Here is a 25,605-nt window from a genome sequence, read left to right on the forward strand (position 1 = left end):
AGAGAAATAAAGAGAGAGGGAGAGAGAGAAATAAAGAGAGAGAGAGAGAGAGAAAGAAAGAGAGAGAGAGAGAGAAATAAAGAGAGAGGGAGAGAGAAATAAAGAGAGAGGGAGAGAGAAATAAAGAGAGAGGGGGAGAGAGAAATAAAGAGAGAGGGGAGAGAAATAAAGAGAGAGAGAGAGAAATAAAGAGAGAGGGAGAGAGAAATAAAGAGAGAGAGAGAAATAAAGAGAGAGGGAGAGAGAGAAATAAAGAGAGAGAGAGAGAGAAATAAAGAGAGAGGGGGAGAGAAATAAAGAGAGAGGGGGAGAGAAGTAAAGAGAGGGAGAAATGAAGAGAGAAATAAAGAGAGGGAGAAATAGAGAGAGAGAAATAAAGAGAGGGAGAGAGAAATAAAGAGAGAGGGAGAGAGAGAAATAAAGAGAGAGAGAAATAAAGAGAGAGGGAGAGAGAGAAATAAAGAGAGAGGGAGAGAGAGAGAGAGACAACAGAATAACATCATGTGTATGTGTGTTGCATGCCAACGTAGGTTGATATCAGGTTGACATCCTGTTTAGAGTGGACAGGACACAATGTCACTTCCCACCCACTGGCATAGGTCATCACGTATCATGCCAACCCCATATGGCGGTGGGTGTGTTTGTATGTGTGACTCACTTGGCCGCACCGCAGGTACAGGCTGTTATTGTTCATCATTATTACCGGTAAGTAGACAGAACACATCATTCTCAGTGGTGTGACATCAGCCACCTTTCTATTGCACCAGAGAAAATGTTCCTGCTTCCATCGTTTTAACAAACCTATTTTATTTTATTTATTTTATTTCACCTTTATTTAACCAGGTAGGCCAGTTGAGAACAAGTTCTCATTTACCACTGCGACCTGGCCAAGATAAAGCCAAGCAGTGCGACAAAAACAACAACACAGAGTTACACATGGGATAAACAAACGTACAGTCAATAACATCTGTATACAGTGTGTGCAAATGAAGTAAGGAGGTAAGGCAATAAATCGGCCGTAGTGGCAAAGTAATTACAATTTAGCAATTAACACCGGAATGATAGATGTGTAGATGAGGATGTGCAAGTAGAAATACTGGTGTGCAAAAGAGCAGAAAAAAATATATATATGTGGGGATGAGGTAGGTAGTTGGGCTGTGTACAGCTGCAGCGATTGGTAAGCTGCTCTGACAGCCGTTGCTTGAAGTTAGTGAGGGAGATATAAGTCTCCAACTTCAGTGATTTTTGTAATTCGTTTCCAGTCATTGCAAGCAGAGAACTGGAAGTAAAGGCAGCAAAAGAGGTGTTGGCTTTGGGGATGACCAGTGAAATATACCTGCTGGAGCGCGTGCTATGGGTGGGTGTTGCTATGGTGACCAGTGAGCTGAGATAAGGCGGAGCTTTACCTAACAAAGACTTATAGATTACCTGGAGCCAGTGGGTTTGGCGACGAATATGTAGCGAGGACCGGCCAACGAGAGCATACAGGTCACAGTGGTGGGTAGATATGGGGCTTTGGTGACAAAACGGATGGCACTGTGATAGACTGCATCCAATTTGCTGAGTAGAGTGTTGGAGGCTTTTTTGTAAATGACATCGCCGAAGTCAAGGATCGGCAGGATAGTCCGTTTTACGAGGGTATGTTTGGCAGCATGAGTGAAGGAGGCTTTGTTGCGAAATAGGGAGCGGATTCTAGATTTAATTTTGGATTGGAGATGCTTGATATGAGTCTGGAAGGAGAGTTTACAGTCTAGCCAGACACCTAGGTATTTATAGTTGTCCACATATTCTAAGTCAGAACCTTCCAAAGTGGTGATGCTAGGCGTGCGGGCGGGTGCGGGCAGCGATCGGTTAAAGAGCATGCATTTAGTTTTACTCGCGTTTAAGAGCAGTTGGAGGCCATTGAAGGAGTGTTGTATGGCATTGAAGCTCGTTTGGAGGTTTATTAACACAGTGTCCAAAGAAGGGCCAGATGTATACAGAATGATCAAACCACATTTATTTATATAGCCCTTCTTACATCAGTTGATATCTCAAAGTGCTGTACAGAAACCCAGCCTAAAACCCCAAACAGCAAGCAATGCAGGTGTAGAAGCACGGTGGATAGAAAAAACTCCCAAGAAAGGCCAAAACCAAGGAAGAAACCTAGAGAGGAACCAGGCTATGAGGGGTGGCCAGTCCTCTTCTGGCTGTGCTGGGTGGAGATTATAACAGAACATGGCCAAGATGTTCAAATGTTCATAAATGACCAGCATGGTCAAGTAGTAATAATCACTGTAGTTGTCGAGGGTGCAACAGGTCAGCACCTCAGGAGTAAATGTCAGTTGGCTTTTCATAGCCGATCATTGAGAGTATCTCTACTGCTCCTGCTGTTTCTAGAGAGTCGAAAACAGCAGGTCTGGGAGAGGTAGCACGTCCGGTGAACAGGTCAGGGTTCCATAGCCGCAGGCAGAACAGTTGAAACTGGAGCAGCAGCACAGCCAGGTGGACTGGGGACAGCAAGGAGTCATCATGTCAGGTAGTCCTGAGGCATGGTCCTAGGGCTCAGGTCCCCCGAGAGAGAGAAAGAAAGAAAGAAAGAGAGAAAGAGAGAATTAGAGAGAGCATACTTCAATTCACACTGGACACTGGAGAAATACTCCAGATATAACAGACTGACCCTAGCCCCCCGACGCATAAACTACTGCAGCATAAATACTGGAGCCTGAGACAGGAGGGGTCAGGAGACACTGTGGCCCCATCCGATGATACCCCCGGACAGGGCCAAACAGGCAGGATATATAGAATGGTGACGTCTGCGTAGTGGTGGATCAAAGATTCACCCGCAGCAAGAGCAGCATCATTGATATATACAGAGAAAAGAGTCGGCCCAAGAAACCCTGTGGCACCCCCATAGAGACTGCCAGAGGTCCGGACAACAGGCCCTCGAATTTGATACACTGAACTCTATCTGAGAAGTAGTTAGTGAACCAGGCGAGGCAGTCATTAGAGAAAACAAGGCTGTTGAGTCTGCCGATAAGAATACGGTGATTGACAGAGTCGAAAACCTTGGCCAGGTCGATAAAGACGGCTGCACAGTACTATCTTTTATCGATGGTGGTTATGATATTGTTTAGGACCTTGAGCGTGGCTGAGGTGTACCCGTGACTAGCTCGGAAACCAGATTGCATAGTGGAGAAGGTACGGTGGGATTCGAAGTGGATGGTGATCTGTTTGTTCACGTGGCTTTCGAAGACTTTAGGATGGATATAGGTCTGTAACAGTTTGAGTCTAGAGTGTCTCCTCTTTGAAGGGGGGGATGACCACGGCCGCTTTCCAATCTTTTGGAATCTCAGACGATACGAAAGAGAGGTTGAACAGACTAGTAATAGGGGTTATGACAATGGCGGTGGATCATTTGAGGAAGAGAGGGTAGGGATCCAGATTTTGCAGCTCTTTCAGGACATCAGCTGTCTGGATTTGAGTGAAGGGGAAGCGGGGGGGGGGGGGGGGGGGGGCTTGGGCCAGTTACTGCGGGGGGTGCAGCGCTGTTGGCCGGGGTTGGGGTAGCCAGGTTGACAGCGTGGCCAGCTGTAGAGAAATGCTTATTGAAATTATCGAGGATTTATCGGTGGTGACAGTGTTTCCTAGTGGGCAGCTGAGAGGAGTGGGCAGCTGAGAGGAGGTGCTCTTATTCTCCATGGACTTTACAGTGTCCCAAAACCTTTTGGAATTAGTGCTGCAGGATGCACATTTCTGTTTGAAAAACCTAGCCTTCGCTTTCCTAACTGACTGTGTATATTGGTTCCTGACTTCCCTGAAAAGTTGCATATCGCGGGGACAATTCGAAGCTAGTGCAGTGCGCCACAGGATATTTTTGTGCTGGTCAAGGGCAGTCAAGTCTGGAGTGAACCAAGGGCTATATCTGTTATTAGTTCTACATTTTTGAAAAGGGCCTGCTTAATAACGATGCCCCTCTCCTACCTGTTTCACAGAGATCGAGACAGTTTGCCATCCTTAGAGAGAGCCACCAAGTTCAACCCCATGTATGAGAGTGATGTGGCCACGGCAGAGTACTACAGACGGTACGAAGACGACGTGCCGCACCACAGTACGGGCAGCGCAGACACCTCTGTGGACTTCTGCAGTGACGAGATACTCCAAATCTACGACAACTCCGAGCTCACCAGAGAGGTACGTAGAGGCTGTCTGAGTGGTTGACTGCTGGGAGGACTGTAAGAGAGAGACAGAGACAGTTGGCAACAGACTGGCTCTCTGGGGGATTTCTAGAGACATCATTCCAGATCATTCCAAGGGTCTTAACATTGTTAAAGATCTTTTTCAAATACAAGAAGGTTAGAGCTAAAGTGTAAAGTACTGTGAAACTGTTAGTACTCATATGGTAATTATACACTGGAGTACATTATACATACATGTAGTATTGCGGTATAGGACCTAGGTAACATGAAGTGTTACCAGAGAGCTTTATCAACTTTAGGTCTAAATAAGGCACCATAACATGTGTGTATGAGATTCTATTTTCACCCTGAGTCTTTAGCCTCAGTGCTTATGGTGGAAGAGGAGTGCTAGCCCAGACAACAGCATTGGGCAGGCAGTATGGAAACCATCACAAATCCATCCGGCCTTACATCAACCCCTAATGTTGCATAACCGTCTCTCTCTCTCTCTCTCCTCTCTCTCTCACACCTCTCTCTTCTCTCTCCCCTCTCTCTCTTTCACTCACTCTCTTTCCCCCCACGTTATTCTCTCTCTCTACCCCCACTTCTCGCTCTCTCCCTCTTTCTTTCTCTCTTTCTTTCTTTCTTTCTTTCTTTCTTTCTTTCTTTCTTTCTTTCTTTCTTTCTTTCTTTCTTTCTTTCTTTCTTTCTTGTTTTACATTTACATTTTAGTCATTTAGCAGACGCTCTTATCCAATGCATACATTTCATTTTTTTTTCTTTCTTTTTTTTCTTTTTTTTCTTTTCGTACTGGCCCCCCGTGGGAATCGAACCCACAACCCTGGCGTTGCAAACGCCATGCTGGCGTTGCAAACATCATGCTCTACCAACTGATCCCCTGAGGTTTTTCTCTCTCATTGTCTCTCTCTCTCTCACAGCAAATTCAGGACCGCCTAAGGATAATTGAGCTGTGTGCCAAAGACCGTCAGTTTGCAGACTTTGTACGGCAGCATCAAGTGTGAGTAGCTGATGCTGTATTCTTACTGTCTGTCTGTCTGTCTGTCTGTCTGTCTGTCTGTCTGTCTGTCTGTCTGTCTGTCTGTCTGTCTGTCTGTCTGTCTGTCTGTCTGTCTGTCTGTCTGTCTGTCTGTCTGTCTGTCTGTCTGTCTGTCTGTCTGTCTGTCTGTGTCTGTCTGTCACATCCTGAACCTAGTAAGATGTCATTTTCTATAGTAGAGTAGGTCAGGGCGTGACAGGGGGTGTTTTGGGTTTTTCTATGTTTTCTATTTCTATGTTTTAGTTGTAGTTTTTCAATTTCAATGTTGGGGTTGTTTGGGTTGATCTCCAATTGGAGGCAGCTGATCCTCGTTGCCTCTGATGGGAGATCATATTTAAGTAGGGGTTTTTCTTCCTGGGTTTTTGTGGGTAGTTGTTTTCTGTTTAGTGTATGTCACCTGATGGAACTGTTGTCTGTCGTTTTGTTGTTTTGTTAAAGTGTATTCATTAAAAAGTAAATATGAGCACTATACACGCTGCGCCTTGGTCCCCTTTATACGACCCCTGTTACACTGTCTGTCTGTCTGTCTGTCTGTCTGTCTGTCTGTCTGTCTGTCTGTCTGTCTGTCTGTCTGTCTGTCTGTCTGTCTGTCTGTCTGTCTGTCTGTCTGTCTGTCTGTCTGTCTGTCTGTCAGATGGTAAATTGAAGTAGGTATAGCAAGACTACAGTAGGCTGGCCCACCTGATACACTAAACCCCCTGCTAGCTGGAGATGATGTACTTTCAGCGCAGTGCTGAGTGGTTAGTGCTGAGCGGTGAGCCAGGGTTCAGACTGTCAAATCTCTCCTTACCTTGGGGCTGGGAGGACAAGACAGGACACACGTCCTCTGTATGGTCATGGTCACCCCAGACCTTGGAAAGGGAACAGAGCAGACTAGAACGCAGCAGACTACAGGAGGCCTTTCTGTCTGGCCTGGCCTGTCTGTTTGCCTGTGGTGTGACTGGAGCAGGATACACACTTCACACAGTATGAGAACCTCTATACAGGAAACGTCTCCAGTCCAGACTACCTGTTCCAAAACCATTAGTGGAGCTATTTAGACATTCAGTTGTAGAGTTTCTGTTTCACTGGCCAGCTCACTTATGGTTTGCATCCCATATGGCACACTATCCCTACATAGTGCACTATTTTTGACCAGAGCCCTATGGACCCCGGTCTATAGTGGTGCACTTTATAAGGAATAGAGTGTTATTTGAGATGTAGACCATAGTCTGTCTCTTTCTATGGAATGTTCTAGAGTATAGAAGGTTCTAGAGTATGGATGGTTCTAGAGTATGGAAGGTTCTAGAATGCTCAGTAAGTCAGACAGAGACACAAGCAGCTGGGGCCATGGGGGCGTCAGTCATTCACCTGTTCCAGGTATTAAGTTCCAGCCAAAAACACCACTGCAGGATGGCCAAATACTTAAATCAAATCACATTTTATTTGTCACATACACATGTTTAGCAGATGTTATTATGGGTGTAGCGAAATGCTTGTGTTTCTAGCTTCCAACAGTGCAGTAATATCTAACAATTCACAACAATACACACAAATCTAAAAGTGAAAGAATGGAATTAAAGGAATATATAAATATTAGGATGAGCAATGTTGGAGTGGCATGGATTAAAATACAGTAGAATAGAATACAGAATATGAGATTAGTAAAGTAAAAATACGTAAATATTATTAAAGTGACTAGTGTTCCATTATTAAAGTGGCCAGTAATTTGAAGTCTATGCATATGGGGCAGCAGCCTCTAAGGTGCAGAGTTATGTAACCGGATGGAAGCTGCCTAGTGATGGCTATTTAACAGTCTGATGGGCTTGAGATAGAAGCTGTTTTTCAGTCTCTCGGTCCCAGCTTTGATACTGGTTAAGTTCCTTCCCAGCTGTAAACAGTGGAAAAGGAGAAGAGTTGGGCCAGTCAGAACCGGGACAGCTAGGACGGTCAGTTCAGGTACACTTCTGATCTAGAGATACTACGGCCAGTCTGCTGTACAAAGAGAATAGACGGAGTCTTTGTGAAAGGCAGATGGAAGGAAACCCAGTAAGGATAATAGTCTCTGGGCCTGTGTAGAGCCAGTCTGAGGAGGCAAACAGACCAAGAGAAGGGAGTGGGTTGGAGACGGTTCATAGGCCGCATCAAACATCCCTCTTCGAGGCAGAAAAAAACAGTTTTAAAGTTGACAGGCATCCCCAGGGTTTAAATGTTGGGTGGTTTAAGTGTTGGGTATGGTAGTGTGGTTTGTGTGCAGTTTTGAGCCACATCGGTCACTGTCAAAAGCCTCAATCTAATCTACTCCTGTTGTGTGTGCTGACAGAGCGCTGGACAGAAGAGCGAGCTCTGAAACATAGGAATGCTGGAGAGCCAGCTGATCACTGTGAACCTCAAGGTACTTTGTCTTTGATTCCTGACATGTCTAGTATGGTCATAGAATAGGCCTAACCTTAGCTTGTCTTAAATATACTTTTGTACTATATTGTCATTGATTCCGATAGGCAATGTGTAGTTGTTGCGGTATTGGCTGTAGATGGTAATAAGCCACAGTGTGCTGTCGTAGCTGGGTTTGATAGCTACAAACTATCTACATTTAAACTGTAAATCTCCCTTCTGATAGATTACAAACTATCTACATTTAAACTGTAAACCTCCCTTTGGATAGATTACAAACTATCTACATTTAAACTGTAAACCTCCCTTCGGATAGATTACAAACTATCTACATTTAAACTGTAAACCTCCCTTTGGATAGATTACAAACTATCTACATTTAAGCTGTAAACCTCCCTTCTCTCTTTCCATTCAGAAACATGCCTTTGTCTTTGACTTGAGAAAGAGGAAAGTGTCTTCTGTTGCCATGGTGCTTCTGATGGACTCTGCAGAATGACCAGATGAAGAGGATGGATATTTAAAAGTCTTCTCTATGAGGCGTGATGTGTTGTACTGTTGCAACGTCTCACTGACTCTGTTTCTATGACCTGATATTTTTCTAAAGGTGGAGTGCACTATAAATACTTGTATTTTTGTTGTTTCATTTTTTTCTTCGGTTATCACAGCCATCACCTTATCCTATGAGCTAGCCTCCTGCTCAGCTAGCCATCAAACATCTAGATACAGTTACTGTCAAAAAGGTTCGCTGCATTGCACCTCTTACTTGCACAAATCTGTGAACAAAAAACAAACAGACTTCAATTGTTGTGTCCTTAGTTAGTTTGGACGTGTGGGTCCCTTCCTGCTCTGTTCTCCCTAAACATGGTCTTCTTCAGTGCCTTCACTTGTTTCAGTTAGCATTGTGGGGTGTTGTGTCCTGAAACGTAACGCGGCTGCTGGCAGGACCCTTGAAGTTCACTGGATGTCACTGGAAGGCTACTGTCCTGCATGGAAACTAACTAACTACTGGTTTAATCAACTTTGTTTCCACGTAATTTCAACCCCCAAATTCAATGTGATGAAGTTGAACTGTTTGGAGTAGAAAAGAGAAATCAAAGAGAATTTCAGATTTTTTTCACCTAACTTTTAACCTAAATCCAATGACTTGGTGACATTTTTTGTTGATTTCACATTGAATTCACGTTAGTTGACAACTCAACCAAATGTAAATCAAAACTATACGTAGAACTGACATCTGTGCCCAGTGGGTCCTGACTGGATGTCACAGGCTAACGCTATATAGGCTCCACTGAAATTATCAAATATCCTGGTTGCTGTACTTACTTGAACATGATTTTGGCAGAAAGTTGTAGATAATCAATTGTGTAGACATAAATTGATAGTGTATTTAACTGTTAGAATGAGTATAGATTGATATACTGGAATTGTGATTGTTAGTAACCCCTTTTGGCCATAGCCAATAGCCCATGAAGACATGTTTCTGAGTTTTCTCATTTCTCAAATCTGATATCTGCTGCTTTGGGTTAGTCCACGTATCCATGACGATCCCAAGCAACCATGACGATCCCAAGCCTTTGTATATATCAGGAGTCGACTGTATTCATCCATATGTTTTGATGAACCAAATGTCCTCAACCCATTGAAAAAGGGGTTAAATGTGTACGTTGTCTCTGTTGATGTGTTTTCTATGTTTTCTCATAGTTCAGAGATTAACAAGACACTGGAGTTATGATCTGTGTTGTGTATGTTAGACTTACTGGTTGAAAGCCAACAGACACTTTTTGTAATAAAATGTCAATATTTTTTACAATATTATAATGTATATGTCATTTTTATCAAGCAAATCTATATTTATCAAGCCTTGATATCATTGTACACTGAGTATACCAAACATTAGGAACACCTTCCTAATATTGAGTTGCTGTACAGTATTGGTTTGTTCTGGGAGGAAAGTAAAGTGGCCAACGTCAGTAACATTCCTTTGCTTTTGCTCTGTATATTTGAGGTGCAAACATTCTTGGCACACAGATCCCTCCATGCTGAATGAAGTTGACGTTTAGGTAATCTTTGAGATTGGCAGTCTGCCTGCGTTGGACACAGCCAGTAGCTCACTTAAATACAGAGTGACAAGTAACCTTACCACAAAGCTAAGGTCACACTTAAGAAAGATATTTGCTCAGTGTAGAGGCTTACAATGATTTAAAGTAACAATGACTTACAGTGATTAAAGTCCAACGTTGTTGGTGTTCTTGGACAAAACATGTCTAACCCTTGCATGGAACACCCATGGAACACCCCTCTGAGATGTTTCAGTGGTTTTACTCCACCCCCTGGAAACAAGGATGACCCTCTGATTTCTTCTTCTTCTTCTCTGTACGACGCCACTATTGGGTGTCAACTTCTTGTCTAGATCATTTATGGAACCTTCAAACAAGTGAACCCATGCGTGGACGGGAAAATTACGGCATATTCAATGGACTCCCCAATGACATAGAAAATGACTTCCACTGGATGATATGCTAGCTATGCCATTCTACTTCCAAAACCACAATGGCTTTAATAACAGCTCTCCCCCACGCATAGTCTCTAAGTATCCATAGCACCGATAGAAAACAGTGCTATCAAGTCTTACTAAGGGGTCCCATTTGGGACACAGTCGAGTCACTGAACTACATGCACGTCAGTTATGTTACCATGCAAAGAGGAGATTTATCAACCAGCTGTGCATTTGCTTGGGATTCAGGACTAATGGAAAGGTCATCGGGTGTAGCTCAAATCTGATCATGTAATACTTCTCCAATGATGTGATCATGCAGTACTTCTCCAATGATGTGAATGCCATGACGTCAATAGATAAGTGAATCATCCCTTTGATGGGCCAGATCATTTCCTGTTTTCTTCTCCTTGTGTTTTGAAACACAGGAAGACATAGTGGAGTGACTAGAGTTCTTTATAATAAAGAAGTGTTAGTTTAAAGTTGCACTATGCAGAAATCGCTCATAGAGGTTAACTATTAATATCAAACAAACCAGGTAAATACGGAATTTTTCTATCACACTCATGCTTCTTCTTAATCACAAAGATTTGAAAACAAATCTGACCCTGGATGTAGGGTCATACACTACATGACCAAACGTATGTTGACAGCTGCTCGTCAAACATCTCATTCCAAAATCATAGGCATTAATATGGAGTTGGTCCCCCCTTTGCTGCTATAACAGCCTCCACTCTTCTGGGAAGGCTTTCCACTTGAAGTTGGAACATTGCTGCAGGGACTTCAGCCCCAAGAGCATTAGTGAGGTCAGGCACTGATATTTGGCAATTAGGCCTGGCTCGCAGTTGGCGTTCCAATTCATCCCAAAGGTGTTCGATGGATTTGAGGTCAGGGCTTTGTGCAGGCCAGTCAAGTTCTTCCATACACCGATATCGACAAACCATTTCTGTATGGACCTCGCTTTGTGCACGGGGGCATTGTCATGCTGAAACAGGAAAGGGCCTTCCCCAAACTGTTGCGACAAAGTTGGAAGCACAGAATCATCTTTACACCACTCCAGCCGACACTTGGCATTGCGCATGGTGACCTTAGGCTTGTGTGCGGTTGCTCAGCCTTGGAAACCCATTTCATGAAACTCCCGATGAACAGTTCTTGCGCTTACGTTGCTTCCAGAGGCAGTTTGGAACTCGGTAGTGAGTGTTGCAATCGAGGACAGACAATTTTCAGCACTCGGCAGTCCCGTTCTGTGAGCTTGTGTGGCCTACCACTTTGCGGCTGAGCCGTTGTTGCTCCTAGACGTTTCCACTTCACAATAACAGCACTTACAATTGAACGGGGCAGCTCTAGCACAGTAGAAATTTGACGAACTGACTTGTTAGAAAGGTGGCATCCTATGACGGTGCCAAGTTGAAAGTCACTGAGCTCTTCAGTAAGGCCATTCTACTGACAATCAGTGGCGTAAAGTACTTAAGTAGTATTACTTTGAATTACTACTTAAGTAGTTTTTTGGGGGTATTTGTACTTTACAATTTATATTTTTGACAACTTTTACTTTTACTTTACTACAATCCCAAAGAAAATAATGTACTTTTTACTCCCTAAGTTTTCCTTGACACCCAAAAGTACTCTTTACATATTAAATGCTTAGCAGGACAGGAAAATGGTCCAATTCACACACTTATAAGAGAATACGTGGTCATCCCTACTGCCTCTGATCTGGCGGACTCACTGAACACAAATGCATCGTTTGTAAATTATATGGAGTGTTGGAGTGTGCCCCTGGCTTTCCATGAATCTTCAAACCAAGATAATGGTGCCATCTGCTTTGCTTAATATAAGGAATATGAAATAATTTATACATTTACTCTTGATACTTAAGAATATTTGATCAATTACATTTACTTTTGATACTTATGTATATTTAGAACCAAATACTTTTAGACTTTTACTCAAGTAGTATTTTACTGGGTAACTTTCACTTTTACTTGAGTAACTTTCTATTAAGGTATCTATACTTTTACTCAAGTATGACAATTGCGTACTTTTTCCACCATTGCTGACAATGTTCGTCTATGGAGATTGCATGGCTGTGTGCTTGATTTTATACACCTGTCAGCACCGGGTGTGGTTGAAATAACCAAGTTCACTAATTTGAAGGGGTGTCCACATACTTTTGTATATATATAGTGTACCTGTACTAACTCTGGTAGTGTTGATCTCCTCTCTTACTCTCTACCACTAGAGGGCTCTTTACCACTTATACTGAAGAACTGAAGCACAATGTACAGTAGGCCAGGTATGGTTGGACATTACATGACATTAAGTCTCCTCCACAGGAGTACCTGTAGTAGTGTGTCAAGATCAGAGAGCACAAACACAGAGACATCTAAATCAGGTTCAGGTTCCAGTCTGCATGGGGATTGGATACAGCACAGAATCAACTCTATGACAGGTGATGATTGGCCAACAGGCCCACAGCTTTCAGAGCCCTCTTAATCCACCAATCAGAAGCCAATAAATTCAACAATCCCCTTGTTTTATACTGATCACTTCCTGCCTACATGGTCTGGGTCTGAACTGTTCAGTGCTCATTGTCTCCTGCATGGTGTTTCCATGGTAAGGAATGAATGAAGTGCATCTTAAAGTGCTTAGGGGGTTGGCAGTCCCTCTCTGCAGACAGGCAGGTCCCAGCACCCCCTCTTTCATAACATGCATTCCTTCATTGGCTTTTTCCTTGTCTGATATTTAACAGTGAAAAGAAGTATGCTCTGAGAATCAGGCTGCATGTGTCTGGGCTACTGCTATCCTTCTCACTGCACGTGTACCGTGAAGAATCAGGGTATGAGCACGATTATTGGCTAAACTGACTGTGTATTAGGCAGCGAATGACATTGAGAATGTACAGGTAACTGCCAAAATAATGGAAACACTTGAGGGATACAATGTATATTGAAAGCTGGTGCTTCCACCCAGGTGTGGTTCCTGAGTTAATTAAGCAATCCCATAATGCTTAGAGTCATATGTAAAAATACTACACGGGCCATTGTTTTGGCTACCATGGCTATGCCCCCATAGGATGACAATGCTACCATCCACAGAGCACGAGTGGTCACTGAATGGTTTGATGTAAACCATATGCCATGGCCGTCTCAGCCACCAGATCTTTAACCCAATTGAACACTTATGGAAGATTCTGGAGCAGCGCCTGAGACAGTTTTCCACCACCATCAACAAAACACCAAATGATGGAATTTCTCATGGAAGAATGATATCACATCCCTCCAATAGAGTTCCAGACAGTAGAATCTATGCCAAGGTATATTGAAGCTGTTCTGGCTTGTTGTGACCCAAAGCCCTATTAAGACACTGTTGGTGTTTCCTTTATTTCGGCAGTTACTTGTGTGTCTGTCTGTGTGTGTATGAATGAATTAAGTACATGTGTGTTCTATTGCATGCATATGCACGTGTGTGTGTTTTATGTGTGTGTATACTGTACATTGTGTGTGTATGTACACACAGAGAGCATGGTTCCCGTTGGCACGGTGCCTGGCCTGTCACTCATCTTGGGGTATCTCTCAACACGTTGGCTTTGCCGGCAACGAGGACAGAAGAACGGCTGAAACAACAGCTTCTTCCCCTGTGCCATAATCCAAGTGCTGAGAGAGCAACTGTTGTCACCACCACACACTCCAATGAACGTCAAACAAAACCATGTTATGAACAATTTCACCCTGTCCCATCTTGAGAGAATACAAAAAAGAGGGGGAAATCATTTTCAATGCTTAATGAAGAGTACTGGGGGGTGTCATTTGGTTGGTCGGTAATGACAAGAACTGATTGTCTTTGCATAACATTAGGGGAACTGTACTGTACAGATCATTTTGTAACTGTTGGATCCTGATCAGAAGGCTTAAGATGTTTCTGATGTGGTGTGGTCTTAGTAGTGACGTGGAGCTTCCCTATTGTCTGCCAGTTTGGCTCTAGAACAGAGATAATTCAAGGGACTACAGGGACTTTCAAAGCCTGTTTTTATCAAACCAAAGAGAGCAAACGGAATGAGGTCCACCAGGGAATCATAAAACTCAACGACATACAAAGTCATGTCAACATTAGGTTCCAATGTCATCATTACATTATCATTGTATTGTTTAATGACGGTATGAACACAACATTAAAAAAAACAGACTTTGTTTAGGATGGAAAATGTTACTTCATTATCTCCTATATTTTTTTACAAACTCTGAGATAATGTGAAACGAATGTCTCTTGTTAAGACGTATGGGCACCCCACTGGCTACAGTAAAGTGACTGCAGATATGGTGCAACCTTTTGAAGTTAGTTTCATTGGGAAACCACATGGAGACTGTGGAGTGATCTGGGTTTCAGAAAGAGTGGTATTGTTGGTGGCGGACGTCCAGGCAGGGAGCTCCAGCAGAGAGAGAGAGAGAGACTTCTAACACTGCTGCTCATTAGCTGCTAGGAAGGGGGTGGCACTGGAGACAAGTGTGTTGATGATACAAAGCTTAGCCATGTTTAAGCCCTGCCACCTTGCGCCTACTTTGAAAGCCTGAGTTTACACGGTCAAACTGTTAATTCAGTCCTGCCAATGTTTTGACAGACTTTTGAATTAGTGGAATGTCAACTCAAAATATTAAGATGTGCCGTTTTATTGATTGGATATGCAGAGAGTGGCTGTAAAGGTAGTGATAGAGATTCTGTCTATCTCCCAATTTTAGATAGATAGATAGATAGAGAGAGAGAGAGAGAGAGAGAGAGAGAGAGAGAGAGAGAGAGAGAGAGAAGCTTATTTTTGATACAAATCGAGGGTGATGACTGGAATTTCCCTCCGAAGGGCACATCTGAAAGGCAGCAGGGGAGCATGGGAGCACTGCAAAACAATACAGAAAGGAGAGAGAGAGCGAATGAGAGAGAGAGAGACATATGCTGAATTATTGTCAAACTGAAGAGAATAAGTGATGATTCTGAGATCAGCAACTACAGTAAGAGAGGGAGATAGAGACTGCCAAGGAAAAAGCTGTTGCTTTTTAGGGAACTGTAGATGTATGCTGAAGAAGCTTATCGAAACAAAACACAGACCTTTCAATGGAGCAAAGCACACTATCAATATAACATCTAATCAATCTGCATGTGAGGTGGCCTTAAATGGCCATGTACTATTATAATCCCCCCCCACAGCCAGAAGAGGACTGGCCAGCCCTCAGAACCTGGTTCCTCTCTAGGTTTCTTCCTAGGTTCCTCCCTCTAGGGAGTTTTTCCTAGCCACTGTGCTTCTACATCGGCATTGCTTGCTGTTTGGGGTTTTAGGCTGGGTTTCTGTATAGCACTTTGTGACATCTGCTGATGTAAAAAAGGCTTTATAAATACATGTGATTGATTGAGGTGAGGACAGCGATTCTTAAAACAGTGAACATTTGCAACAATAAATCACTCATGATGACATATTTTTCCCTTCTACCTTTTCCAAGGCCCTGTTGTTATTGGAGACAAGGGTGGTGGACCAATCAGGGCTATGGCAGGATTTACCACCTTTTCTTTTAAGAAACCTCTCAACTCTTCTGCCAATAGGGAGGCTGCTGCTCCCGTCTTTATCTGGTCACATGACGTGAGTTATAATTTGGTAACGTTTTGGTTTGAGTTAGCTTGGTGTGAGTTTTTTTTTCCTTTGCTAGTGAATATTCCACTGGCCTCACTCTAGGGACAGTGTGTCAGAGTTTGACATTTCAAACCCCTTCCTAAGGCAACAGGTTTTTTCTCCCTCTCCTGAATTGGATCAAAGAAAAGCCTCAGTCTTCAGATCAGATTCAGAACAGGCCGGCCTGAGATAAGACTTCTAATAGAAACCACATTGAGTTCAGGAGGAAAACACATGACACTGGGCGCTGTCCCTCCCTCCCTCCCTCACTCCCTCCCTCCCTCCCTCCCTCTCAAAGAGTGATAGGTGACGCTCTGCCCATTGGCAGAGTCACACTTGTAATACCACACTAGCCAGATAAGGTAACAAAACAGCCACCATTACTGCCTCTCAGTGTAAATGTTTATTTCCATAATGATTACATTTCCATACACGGACGGAAAGTTTGTTTCAACCTTTTTAACGAACCCTCGCTGGGTTGTGTCAAATGTGTGAAAAAATTGATCCCGGCAGCCCAAGGAATGCAGAGTGGGCTATTTTGGTTTTCCAGCACCAGTCTCTGATTGTTTTGGGGAAAAAGTCTGAGTCTGAAACTGCATGATTTTGATCAAGTTTGTAGTTTTTTTCCTGACCAACTTTATGGACACAGAGAAAAGTGTTGTTTGACAGAGGTAATGGTTTATTGACACAGTGTAGTGGACGTAGAGGATCCCCTTTCGATTCCTTGACACACTCACCACTTCCTTGTTTGGCCATGTCCTCTCAGCCTTTCTGTCAATTGTTGCACTCGTCTAAGGTCAATGAAGATGAATTCATTCTCTAAAGCACTTGGAAGTGTAATGATGCGCCTGCAGGAATATTGTTCAGAGCCTGATTAAACAAACAAATTAATTGGTGTATACAAAGACATTTTGTCTGGCCAAGTTTGAAGTTGGTGACACACATTCTCACGAAAACATTAGAAAAGTAGGTTGCTTACCAGCAACGCTGGAGGACCATAATGCATTGGGCCTGTATGAATGTGTCCCCTAATGCATTTCCAAATGATTTTAGCCACTGAGGAGTCCCTCCAGAAAAGACAAAAGCTCAAAGATCTCCTCATTATGCTAGTGTCAACATTACCCATGCCGTTGTGACTCCTACGTTGTAATATGCACAGAATTAAAAACACCTACTGTATCTCTATGGTAACAGAAACTGCAGAACCGTATTCTATTGAATTCCTGATGATGTTCATCCTGTCATTGGGGAGGTCTAGAAGAGAATGGATAGGCCACGTTATGCAATTCAACATTTAGCCTTTAGGATATTTCATGCACCATTAACCACTTTATTATGACCTATTAGTATGACACAATCCTTCTCTGATATATGACCTACGAGACCTGGAAGAATTTAATTTCATGTCCAGGCTTGGAAAATGTCTGCTAAATGGTTATAATATCAGCTTTAGGGTCATTCATTCAATGGATTGTTTAGGCAGAAGGAAATCTACACCATCCACTCACATGTCTTATAACCGCAGAGCTTTAAGGATCTTCAGCTTAAAGACCAAAATTAATGTGGGGAAATGTCTTATGTAGAAGTTTTTTGTTGTTGTTGCCAACTGTGACTTAGATATTTACTGGGGCAGAAAGCCTACACTTTCTGCTTGGTGTAGATTACTGTAAGTCTACGGGGCTCCGGTTTTCAGCAACGATATCATTATGTTGTGTGTTCTCAGAGAGACTGCTTCTCGATCTCTGTTTTTGTTATGTTGTTGTGTTGGTCCTTGTGTCTCTCAGGTGTCAGTCAACCCTCTCTGATGAGTCCGTTAGGAAAAAAGTACATGTCCGAAGCTTCTTTTTCTTTTCCCTTAGTGAACTCAACCCTGGGTCTGTCTGTCTGTGTGTCTGTGTGTCTGTCTGTCCTTGATGGTGAGTGGTCCCATTGCTCTCCACGTGAGGACAGAGTGGATGGTTTACGGCCTGTTGTGACAGCCATAGCCCCCGGAGTGCTGCTCACAATGCTCCATGGAAAACAGATACACACTGGGACAGGGTTGCGGGAAGCTGCTGCAGAACAAACAGCTCAGGAAGAGGAGTAACACTCCACTATGTCTTGGCTATGCAGGATGACAGGACAGAGAGACAGAGAGACAGAGAGAGAGACAGAGAGAGAGACAGAGAGAGAGAGAGCCCCCTGAACTCTAACTCCTGGGTTTGACATTGAATCAGTCAGAAGCTTCTGTGCGTTCTCTCTGTGTGCTTAGTCCCTCTCCTTATGGATGGCTATTAGGATTGATTGATGTTGGTTGAACCTGTGGGATTTCTATGCACCTGCTTCCATGACATCTTACAGAGGAAGTTAGTAAAGCTTTCACTTAGGCGGGCTTTGGGTGCCAGTTTCTGACTAATGTCGTCAGTTATTGATGGCATTGTCCTAAGAACTCCTTTGACTTTGTGAAATGTGGTCGTGGTGTTTTCTGCGACTTTGGTGACCTTGAGATACAGTATGACAACTCTAGAAACTCTCTAGCAGCTAACATTTCATAAATAATCTATTTCCTGTGCGACATAGTTTATGGAATTTATTTGTGGACCTGAAACATTTTCTGTAAATATAACACAAATCTTGCCTGTTATGTCTGTTTTTCTTGGCAGCAACTCCATCTGATACTGAGGCAGAGAGAGAAAGAGAAGCATTTGGGAAACACATGATTGGATAAGACCCGTCCTCATCTTCAGGATTTGGTAGTCCAAATTTGGTAGTCCAACTTCACGACTCCAATCCATCATCACTTATTGTCATTTTCTACAGCCTCCCGCTTATCAGCGTGTGATAAATACTAACAATACCACAAATGACAAACCTGATACATGTGGTTTCATCTCACTTGCCAGCGCGGTGCGTAGTCTGCCACAAATATCCTTATCTAGTCTCTTGATTATGTAACCCAAAATAATTGTGCCGATGATATTTCATCTTAATGTTCTCCAAGACTTTGTTTTTGGAACCGCAGAATGAAAACATTGTCTTCATAATTTTTATGCTGCATGATCGGAGACAAGATTGTCAGGTGTTTCCTTGGTGTCCATAACTCGGAATACTCAGCTCTTATTTTGGGAAGCTTCACCATGGAAACGAAGGACACGTTATCCACAGCCCTATGAAGAGAAACTGTTGGTTACATAATGTTGGATTACGACAAGACTTTAATTCAGTATAAACCGTATGGGATGCTATAGAATCAGTACTTTTCCAGGACTTTCACTCTGTGCCCAACTGACATTCTTGCTGCTTGGGCTCCACACAATCCTCTCTGGGGAAAGGAAGAGGTGAATTGGTGTGCAACCTAATCTCTCTGGATGGTTAATGTTAACAGCAGTGGGCCCACATGCTTTTCATCTGACACCACTACGCTACGGGCCATATTCAATCAAATAGGAGTGAGGAGTTTCCGGCTTTGCAGGGAAACTCGTAAAATATGGTTCTTCATGCACAGAATGGAACGTTGTTTTGTCAAGCATAGATACATAAAAGCAAAGATACATTATTGCATCACAAGAACAATCATGTATTTGAGATAGATATTCTAGAATCAAGGTTTTATGAACTAGAACTAGAAAGTGTGCACGCTGCGTACAGAGCCCTACCAAATCTGATCCCAAATCTGCCCCAGGCAGCTTTCCTATCTAGGGCTCTTTAAAGAGCCCAACCTGAGCACCCCTAGTGCCTCTCAAAGCCCCATGGCACTGATCTGAGGACAGATCAGCTCCAAAATATTTTATACAAATTTACTCCACACCATAAAACCCCCTGTATTTTGTGAGGTATTGGGTTGAGGCTTGAGGTACACCATTGCATAACAGCCTTTATACCCCAGAGCTCTAGCGCTGGGCCCGGGGAAGCCAAGGCAGACCTGCTGACTGTAATGGCTCCTACAGGCCTGACTCACTCTCCACTGGAAGGAGGAGCGGCCCCTGGAGTTTCTGACGGCCATAAAACCTGCCTGCGCTGGCGGCACATCGGCCCTGTCAGGAAACGAAGAAGAGGAGGAAAGAAAGAGAGGAAGAAAAAGGCAAATGAATGAGGATGCTGAGGAGGATAGGAGGCACTAGTTCTGCTCAGTACATCAACGGCAGCTATCTGTTTGTGTGCCAGTATCAAACACATGTCTGTTTGTGAGTTTGACTGAACACCCTCCTGAGACGTACAGCCTGGGCCGGAGTTCTCAGATCTCTTACAAACATGAGACGAGCAAATGTTGTCTGTACAACCACATGGGTTCTCTGAATAAGGTTTGTCTGAACATGGGTCCTCGTTGATGAACCGTGACGAAACACAGCAGCATATGGATGAAACCACTGCCGAGAATATGGGGGAATACACTGAAGTTGTGTTAAGAACACAGTTGTGCTCTTGATAAGCTGTTAGCTATAAATGGCCACCTGCAGCCATTTGGTTTCCTCCCGATGCACCTCTTCAGAGTGGCACTCATTCGCCTCGTAACCAGACCGTTATGAACACTAACTATCCAACGAGAGAAAATAAAATAACATGTAAAGTCAACAGTGGGTAATACCACAGGAAAACCAAAATGATATGACAACAGCGGATTCAGCAGCGGTTGAAATATGACTTATGAGAAGAGAGGAAGGGTCTATGAAATCTAACTCTGTGTAATGCCACTTTTCTGTTCAACATCACTCCCTGGTTAGCTTTTTATTGCGACCTGTTTTCGTTGGCCTTTGCTCCAGTAATATAGTCTTCTGTGGCTAACTGTATTATTGAGGGGAATAGTAATACTTTCCCAGTTTACTTTAAAAGTCACTCAATATGAAACAGTGGTATCAGAGGCCTCTGTGGACTTTCCATGAGGTAGTGCTGGATGTCTATATCGTAGGCCCTTGAATGGCCCCTTGAATGGTTCCAGACATCTACATGTATTGTCAGCGCATTCAGTCATTCATTGGTGACTCGTCTAAATGGAAAATCAACCAATCTGATGGGCAGGAAAGCAGATTGACTGACTATGTTCTATAATCAAAGAGGTGTCACTGGTCATGGAAGCAAGGGGGTCTTCATTTTCTGTAGAGACTCATTCTCAGGACTTGAGAGAATTTGCACCATCACCATCCAAGCAATTCAGCAATTCTCATAGACGGCTTGTGTAAGGCTCCGAAACAGCTTGTATTCTTTTTCGTGATGGTTTGATAGAGAACCTTTTTGTGGGACTTTTAGCTGTCTATTCATTCCAGCTGAAGGTCAGTCAGAATGAAATGTGTGTTAGTAAATCTCCCTCTGAGACACCAGCACCTACTGTTCTATCTGGCTGCTGGTGGCACTTTTCTTCTACCTCAACCACCACTTTTCCTTGTCACTCAATCAATACTACTTCAGTAAAGTAAAGCACTTCATATTTGCCTAAGCAACTCCCAATTAGTTTATGTTGGAATATAGAGTATGGGACTGTGCTATCATCAAACTGTGTCTTGGAGTTTTTTTCACTTCATACGTTTGTCCAAGGCTAAGAGTTTGAGAGTATAAAGTTATGCTGTGCATAGTAATGTGAACCTGATGATGAGGTGAAGAGTGCTTCAGTGTCCTCATAGGAGGTTTGTGAGATGTTTTACAGGTGGTTTGCATGCTCAGATAAGTATTATAATATTATATGATTCATATTAAACGATGAGAAGGAGAGAACCTCCATTTGAATTCTGAGGGTCGGTTTCCCAGACACAGAATTTTTTCATATTTACATTTTAGTCATTTAGCAGACGCTCTTATCCAGAGCGACTTACAGTAGTGAATACATACATTTCATACATTATTATTTTAATTTTTTTGTACTGGCCCCCGTGGGAATCGAACCCACAACCCTGGCGTTGCACACACCATGCAGGCGTTGCAAACACCATGCTCTACCAACTGAGCCACAGGGAAGACTAAGCCTAGTCTAAGCTTAGTCATGGACTAAGAATTATTTTAATGGAGAATCTCCATTGAGAATGTTTTTTAGTTCTGGACAAAGTTTAATCTGTGCTGGGATACCGGCCATAAATGTACTTCTCCCAGTTTGTGAATTAGTCCCGGAATATTTTTTTTAACATACAGTAGAAGACCTACTTTATGTTGATGTTCCAGATGTCAATCTGAAGGTTTTAGTAGGAAATTGGTTGGTTAGAATCACAGCAGGTTGGTGGCACCTTAACTGGGGAGGACGAGCTCGTGGTAATGACTGGAGAAGAATTAGTGGAATGGTAACAAATACATCAAACAGAGTTTCCATGTGTTTGATGCCATTTCATTTGCGTCATTCTGGCCGTTATTATGAGCCGTCCTCCCCGTAGCAGCCTCCTGTGGTTAGGATAGTAGCAATAGCAAATCCTTTGTCACAAGGATATCTGCATGTGTAAACCAATTTTGGGGATTTGATGAGATGCATGATGTCATCATGAATCTGGTATGAGTTGCTCCTGTATTTAACACATCCAGCCATGGCACTTACAACACATGGATAACAATCCCTCAGCCCACACAAAGACACATCGAGGAAAGGAACAAATGTTTGATGTTGACAATTAAATACTAGTCTATGCCCAACAACATGTTTCTGTGTGAGTTGACACAGATGAACCTTAAACCCCAATCAAAGGTCCAAGAAAGCTACATTTATGTTTTTGTTTTCCTGTGTGATTAGGCCTGGATGCTTAATAAAACTTCGTACAATGGCCACTCTCCACATATAGGGCAAACAAATAGACCTCTATTGAGCTTGTGTGAGAAATCAGAAATCTCTTTTATCGAAACAGGTGTGACGTGTTACCCTTAAAGTCCTCTTACAGTGACTGGAAAATATCTTGACTTGGCAAAAATCATTTAATGTGGAACACAGCCGTCCTAAGTAAGAACAAGTGCCCCTTAGATCGTTGCTCCCCTCCTCCAGCCTCAATGAAACGACCGTACTTTGTCAGGATCCTGTCAACAGTGGTTAAGAGAGCCATGGCTTTGGTTGCATAACCATATCCCCTCAGTCCTGGCTCGCAGGTGGAAATGAAAGACCCAAGGAATCATTCCTGCACGAGGCTAAACAATGTCCTGACTCCATCTATAAAAAGGTATTACTTTAATGTATCAGTAATTATGGATATGTCGAGAATATAGTCTGCATAGAAAGCAAACGGGCATGCTTCAAAATAGTGTTTTAAAAAGGTATAATTTCAACAGGCGGAAACTTAATAAAAGAAGAGAGCATATTGTGCTGTACATATAGCGTGCTTATTTCCCATATTCATACTTTCAGATTGTTAAAAATAGATTTTACAAGTTGTAATATAAAGGGTAATCTTACTGTCAGATCCAATTAATTAAAAACTGCTCCAGGAAGAACACATGAAATATGGCCTTGCATTCTGTAGTGCAAAGCCTTCTGGGAAATGAGCTAACAAGTCAAGCTCCCATTTGGATTACACAAAAATGCACAGAAGGACTTGGGAAACAACATAAACTTGGTTGCTAATCTCCCATAATTATTTCCAGTTCTCTTTGGCTGATGATACTGATTACCTACTGGAAACAATTATTGATGACTGACAGGCAAATATCTGTTGTGATCTTTGGTATCTTCACGGTGATGGGTAATGCATTCTGAATGCGAAATATGCACATTCACAACAATATTACTGAGTTGTAGTATGGATACTTGGCATTTTGTTCCAAGTCCACATGGTTTGCCACTGTAATCCTTCACTGTAAGCCCTGCATTATATATACCCAGATATTGACTTTAACAAACGTTAATTATGAAGTGGAAACCGACCTCTTTACATCCAGATGCAGTTAGACTTGTTTTGAGACGGACTACATGTTCTTTGGTTTTAAAAACAAACACAATCCTGTGAAAAATAGAATGTTATTGGTAATCATATTTTCTTTCCCTTGTTTCATATAAACGCTTTAATTCTCCTGATTGATTTATTTGCCGTGAGCTTTGATAGTTCTGATTGCCCCCTGCTCTGCCCGCCGCAGCTCAAAGCGTTGTCTGATTATTTTTCCTGTTCAGGTTTATTTGCGTTAAATCACCTACGACTGAAGCCCGGAGGATGGTCCTAACACCGGAGAACAACCTCAGATAAATCAGACTTCTGGGAAAACAAACGGATCAATCTGGAAGTCCTCCAGAAACCACTTGGAGATGACCATCTGTCTTGTAGTTCCTTTTTTTGTGTGTGTCAGCTGAGGTTGTACATTGAGCCTAACAGATGTAGAAGTCATTTCATATCAGTTGTTTGGATTATTCTAACAGGCATATTTTTTTCACAATATCTTAACGTATATTTTTGTTGTTGATTTCCTTATTGGGCTCTTCTGATATCGTTCTTCGTGTCATCAGAATGCCTCTGGTAAGAGTATCTATCTGGATAACAAGGCGGTCCATGCCAGTTTCGACAGCTGTGTCCACCCATTACGCCAGGAACATCAGGGATAAACCAGACTTACAAAAGCTAATTTATTTTCAATTGCGTGTTTCCATGTTTATTTAATACTGAAAAACCCATCACGTTAGACCAGGTTGTGGCTTACCTCACTGAGTTATGCCCACTAGCAGTCTTTGTCCTAGCTCTGGAAACATGGCACCTATTTGTCTAAATTGGGTATGCTTTTGACAAATGTGTCTCTCTCTGGTATCACTGGCATGCCTACATGACAAGTATAATCGGAAGGAATTTTTATGTACTGACAAGATTCAACAGCCAATAATCCATTGTTCCTGTTGAAACAAACAACACACAGACGTATTACAACAGCCAACTTCAGTGCTGTGTTCCATTGATGGTTTACCATCCAAGAACCAATCCTGATATGTACATTTTAGTCATTTAGCAGTCACTCTTAACCAGAGTGACATACAGTAGTGAGTGCAATCATTTTCATACATTTTTCATACTGGTCCCCCATGGGAATCAAACCCACAACCCTGGCGTTGCAAGTGCCACGCTCTACCATCTAAACCACACGGGACCATAGCCTGTTAATCATCTGAAGTATTCCGAAACATTACACATGAGGACATTTGCCACAGGGTCTTTGTTATGAGGCTTATCTGAATTAATATGCTCACAGCTCAACAGACTTTTATTTTGTGCCAAAAGTATAAAATAATAACTTTTTGTCCGATGCTAACATGTTTGAAGCAGAGTGACACATTGAGTTTGTATTTTATGAGTTTGTATGAGTTTGTATTAACAGTATTAGATAGGTGTGGCCACTAAAGTACAAATATCTTCCAGTTAATCTAGCATTTACTGTCCATGTCTTTTAGATTTTGCTTAGCCGGAGATTCTCAGAATGTGTTATTATTCAAATGTTGGAATATCAGTTCTTAGAAAGAAATCTTGAGTATGAATAAAATCATTACATAAAACCTGTCATGTAGGCTTGGAAAGATTTACAGGAAAGTCTGACTTTGACAAATCCTCACGTCATAAACAGACTTGAGCCGCATGCTCTGTCTAAATACACAACTCAGCACAAATGTTCAAACAGTCTTTGTTACACACTGCTGTTATACCGTTCAATGTAACCGTTGTGAATTAACACAATACCTTACTGGCACAACCATATTGGGTTTGCCTCATTTAGCTTTTTATCAGCAGTCATCATTTTGGGTTTCTGGTAACTTTGGAGTTTTCATAACCATTCCTCCAAGAGATTACGTAATGACGGACGTCAGAAAGCGGGACATTGTTCGTCAGAAACTTGTTAAACGGTTCAGCACAATGAACAGCTGCCCAGTGTCTGTTTTACAACTTTAGGCTATGATGTTCTCAGTAACTTTCCTACTGTGTTCTTAGACATATGAGAAAACATTCCAATCACAACCCCCATC

General features: G+C 42.6%; 1 protein-coding gene across 1 annotated transcript in view; it reads left to right on the forward strand.

The window, feature by feature from the left end:
• Window positions 1–9,399, forward strand: part of LOC115179154 (interphotoreceptor matrix proteoglycan 2) — a 33,602-nt gene extending 24,203 nt beyond the window's left edge. Inside the window, exons 18-21 of the mRNA XM_029740463.1 lie at window positions 3,975–4,173; window positions 5,096–5,175; window positions 7,517–7,588; window positions 8,003–9,399. Coding sequence (XP_029596323.1) covers window positions 3,975–4,173; window positions 5,096–5,175; window positions 7,517–7,550 — 313 coding nt within the window. The 3' untranslated portion in view covers window positions 7,551–7,588; window positions 8,003–9,399. The remainder of the gene's footprint in view (window positions 1–3,974; window positions 4,174–5,095; window positions 5,176–7,516; window positions 7,589–8,002) is intronic.
• The last annotated feature ends 16,206 nt before the right edge of the window (window positions 9,400–25,605 follow it).

Source organism: Salmo trutta, chromosome 39 (assembly GCF_901001165.1).
Source record: "Salmo trutta chromosome 39, fSalTru1.1, whole genome shotgun sequence".
In the NCBI taxonomy this organism is placed as follows: domain Eukaryota; kingdom Metazoa; phylum Chordata; class Actinopteri; order Salmoniformes; family Salmonidae; genus Salmo; species Salmo trutta.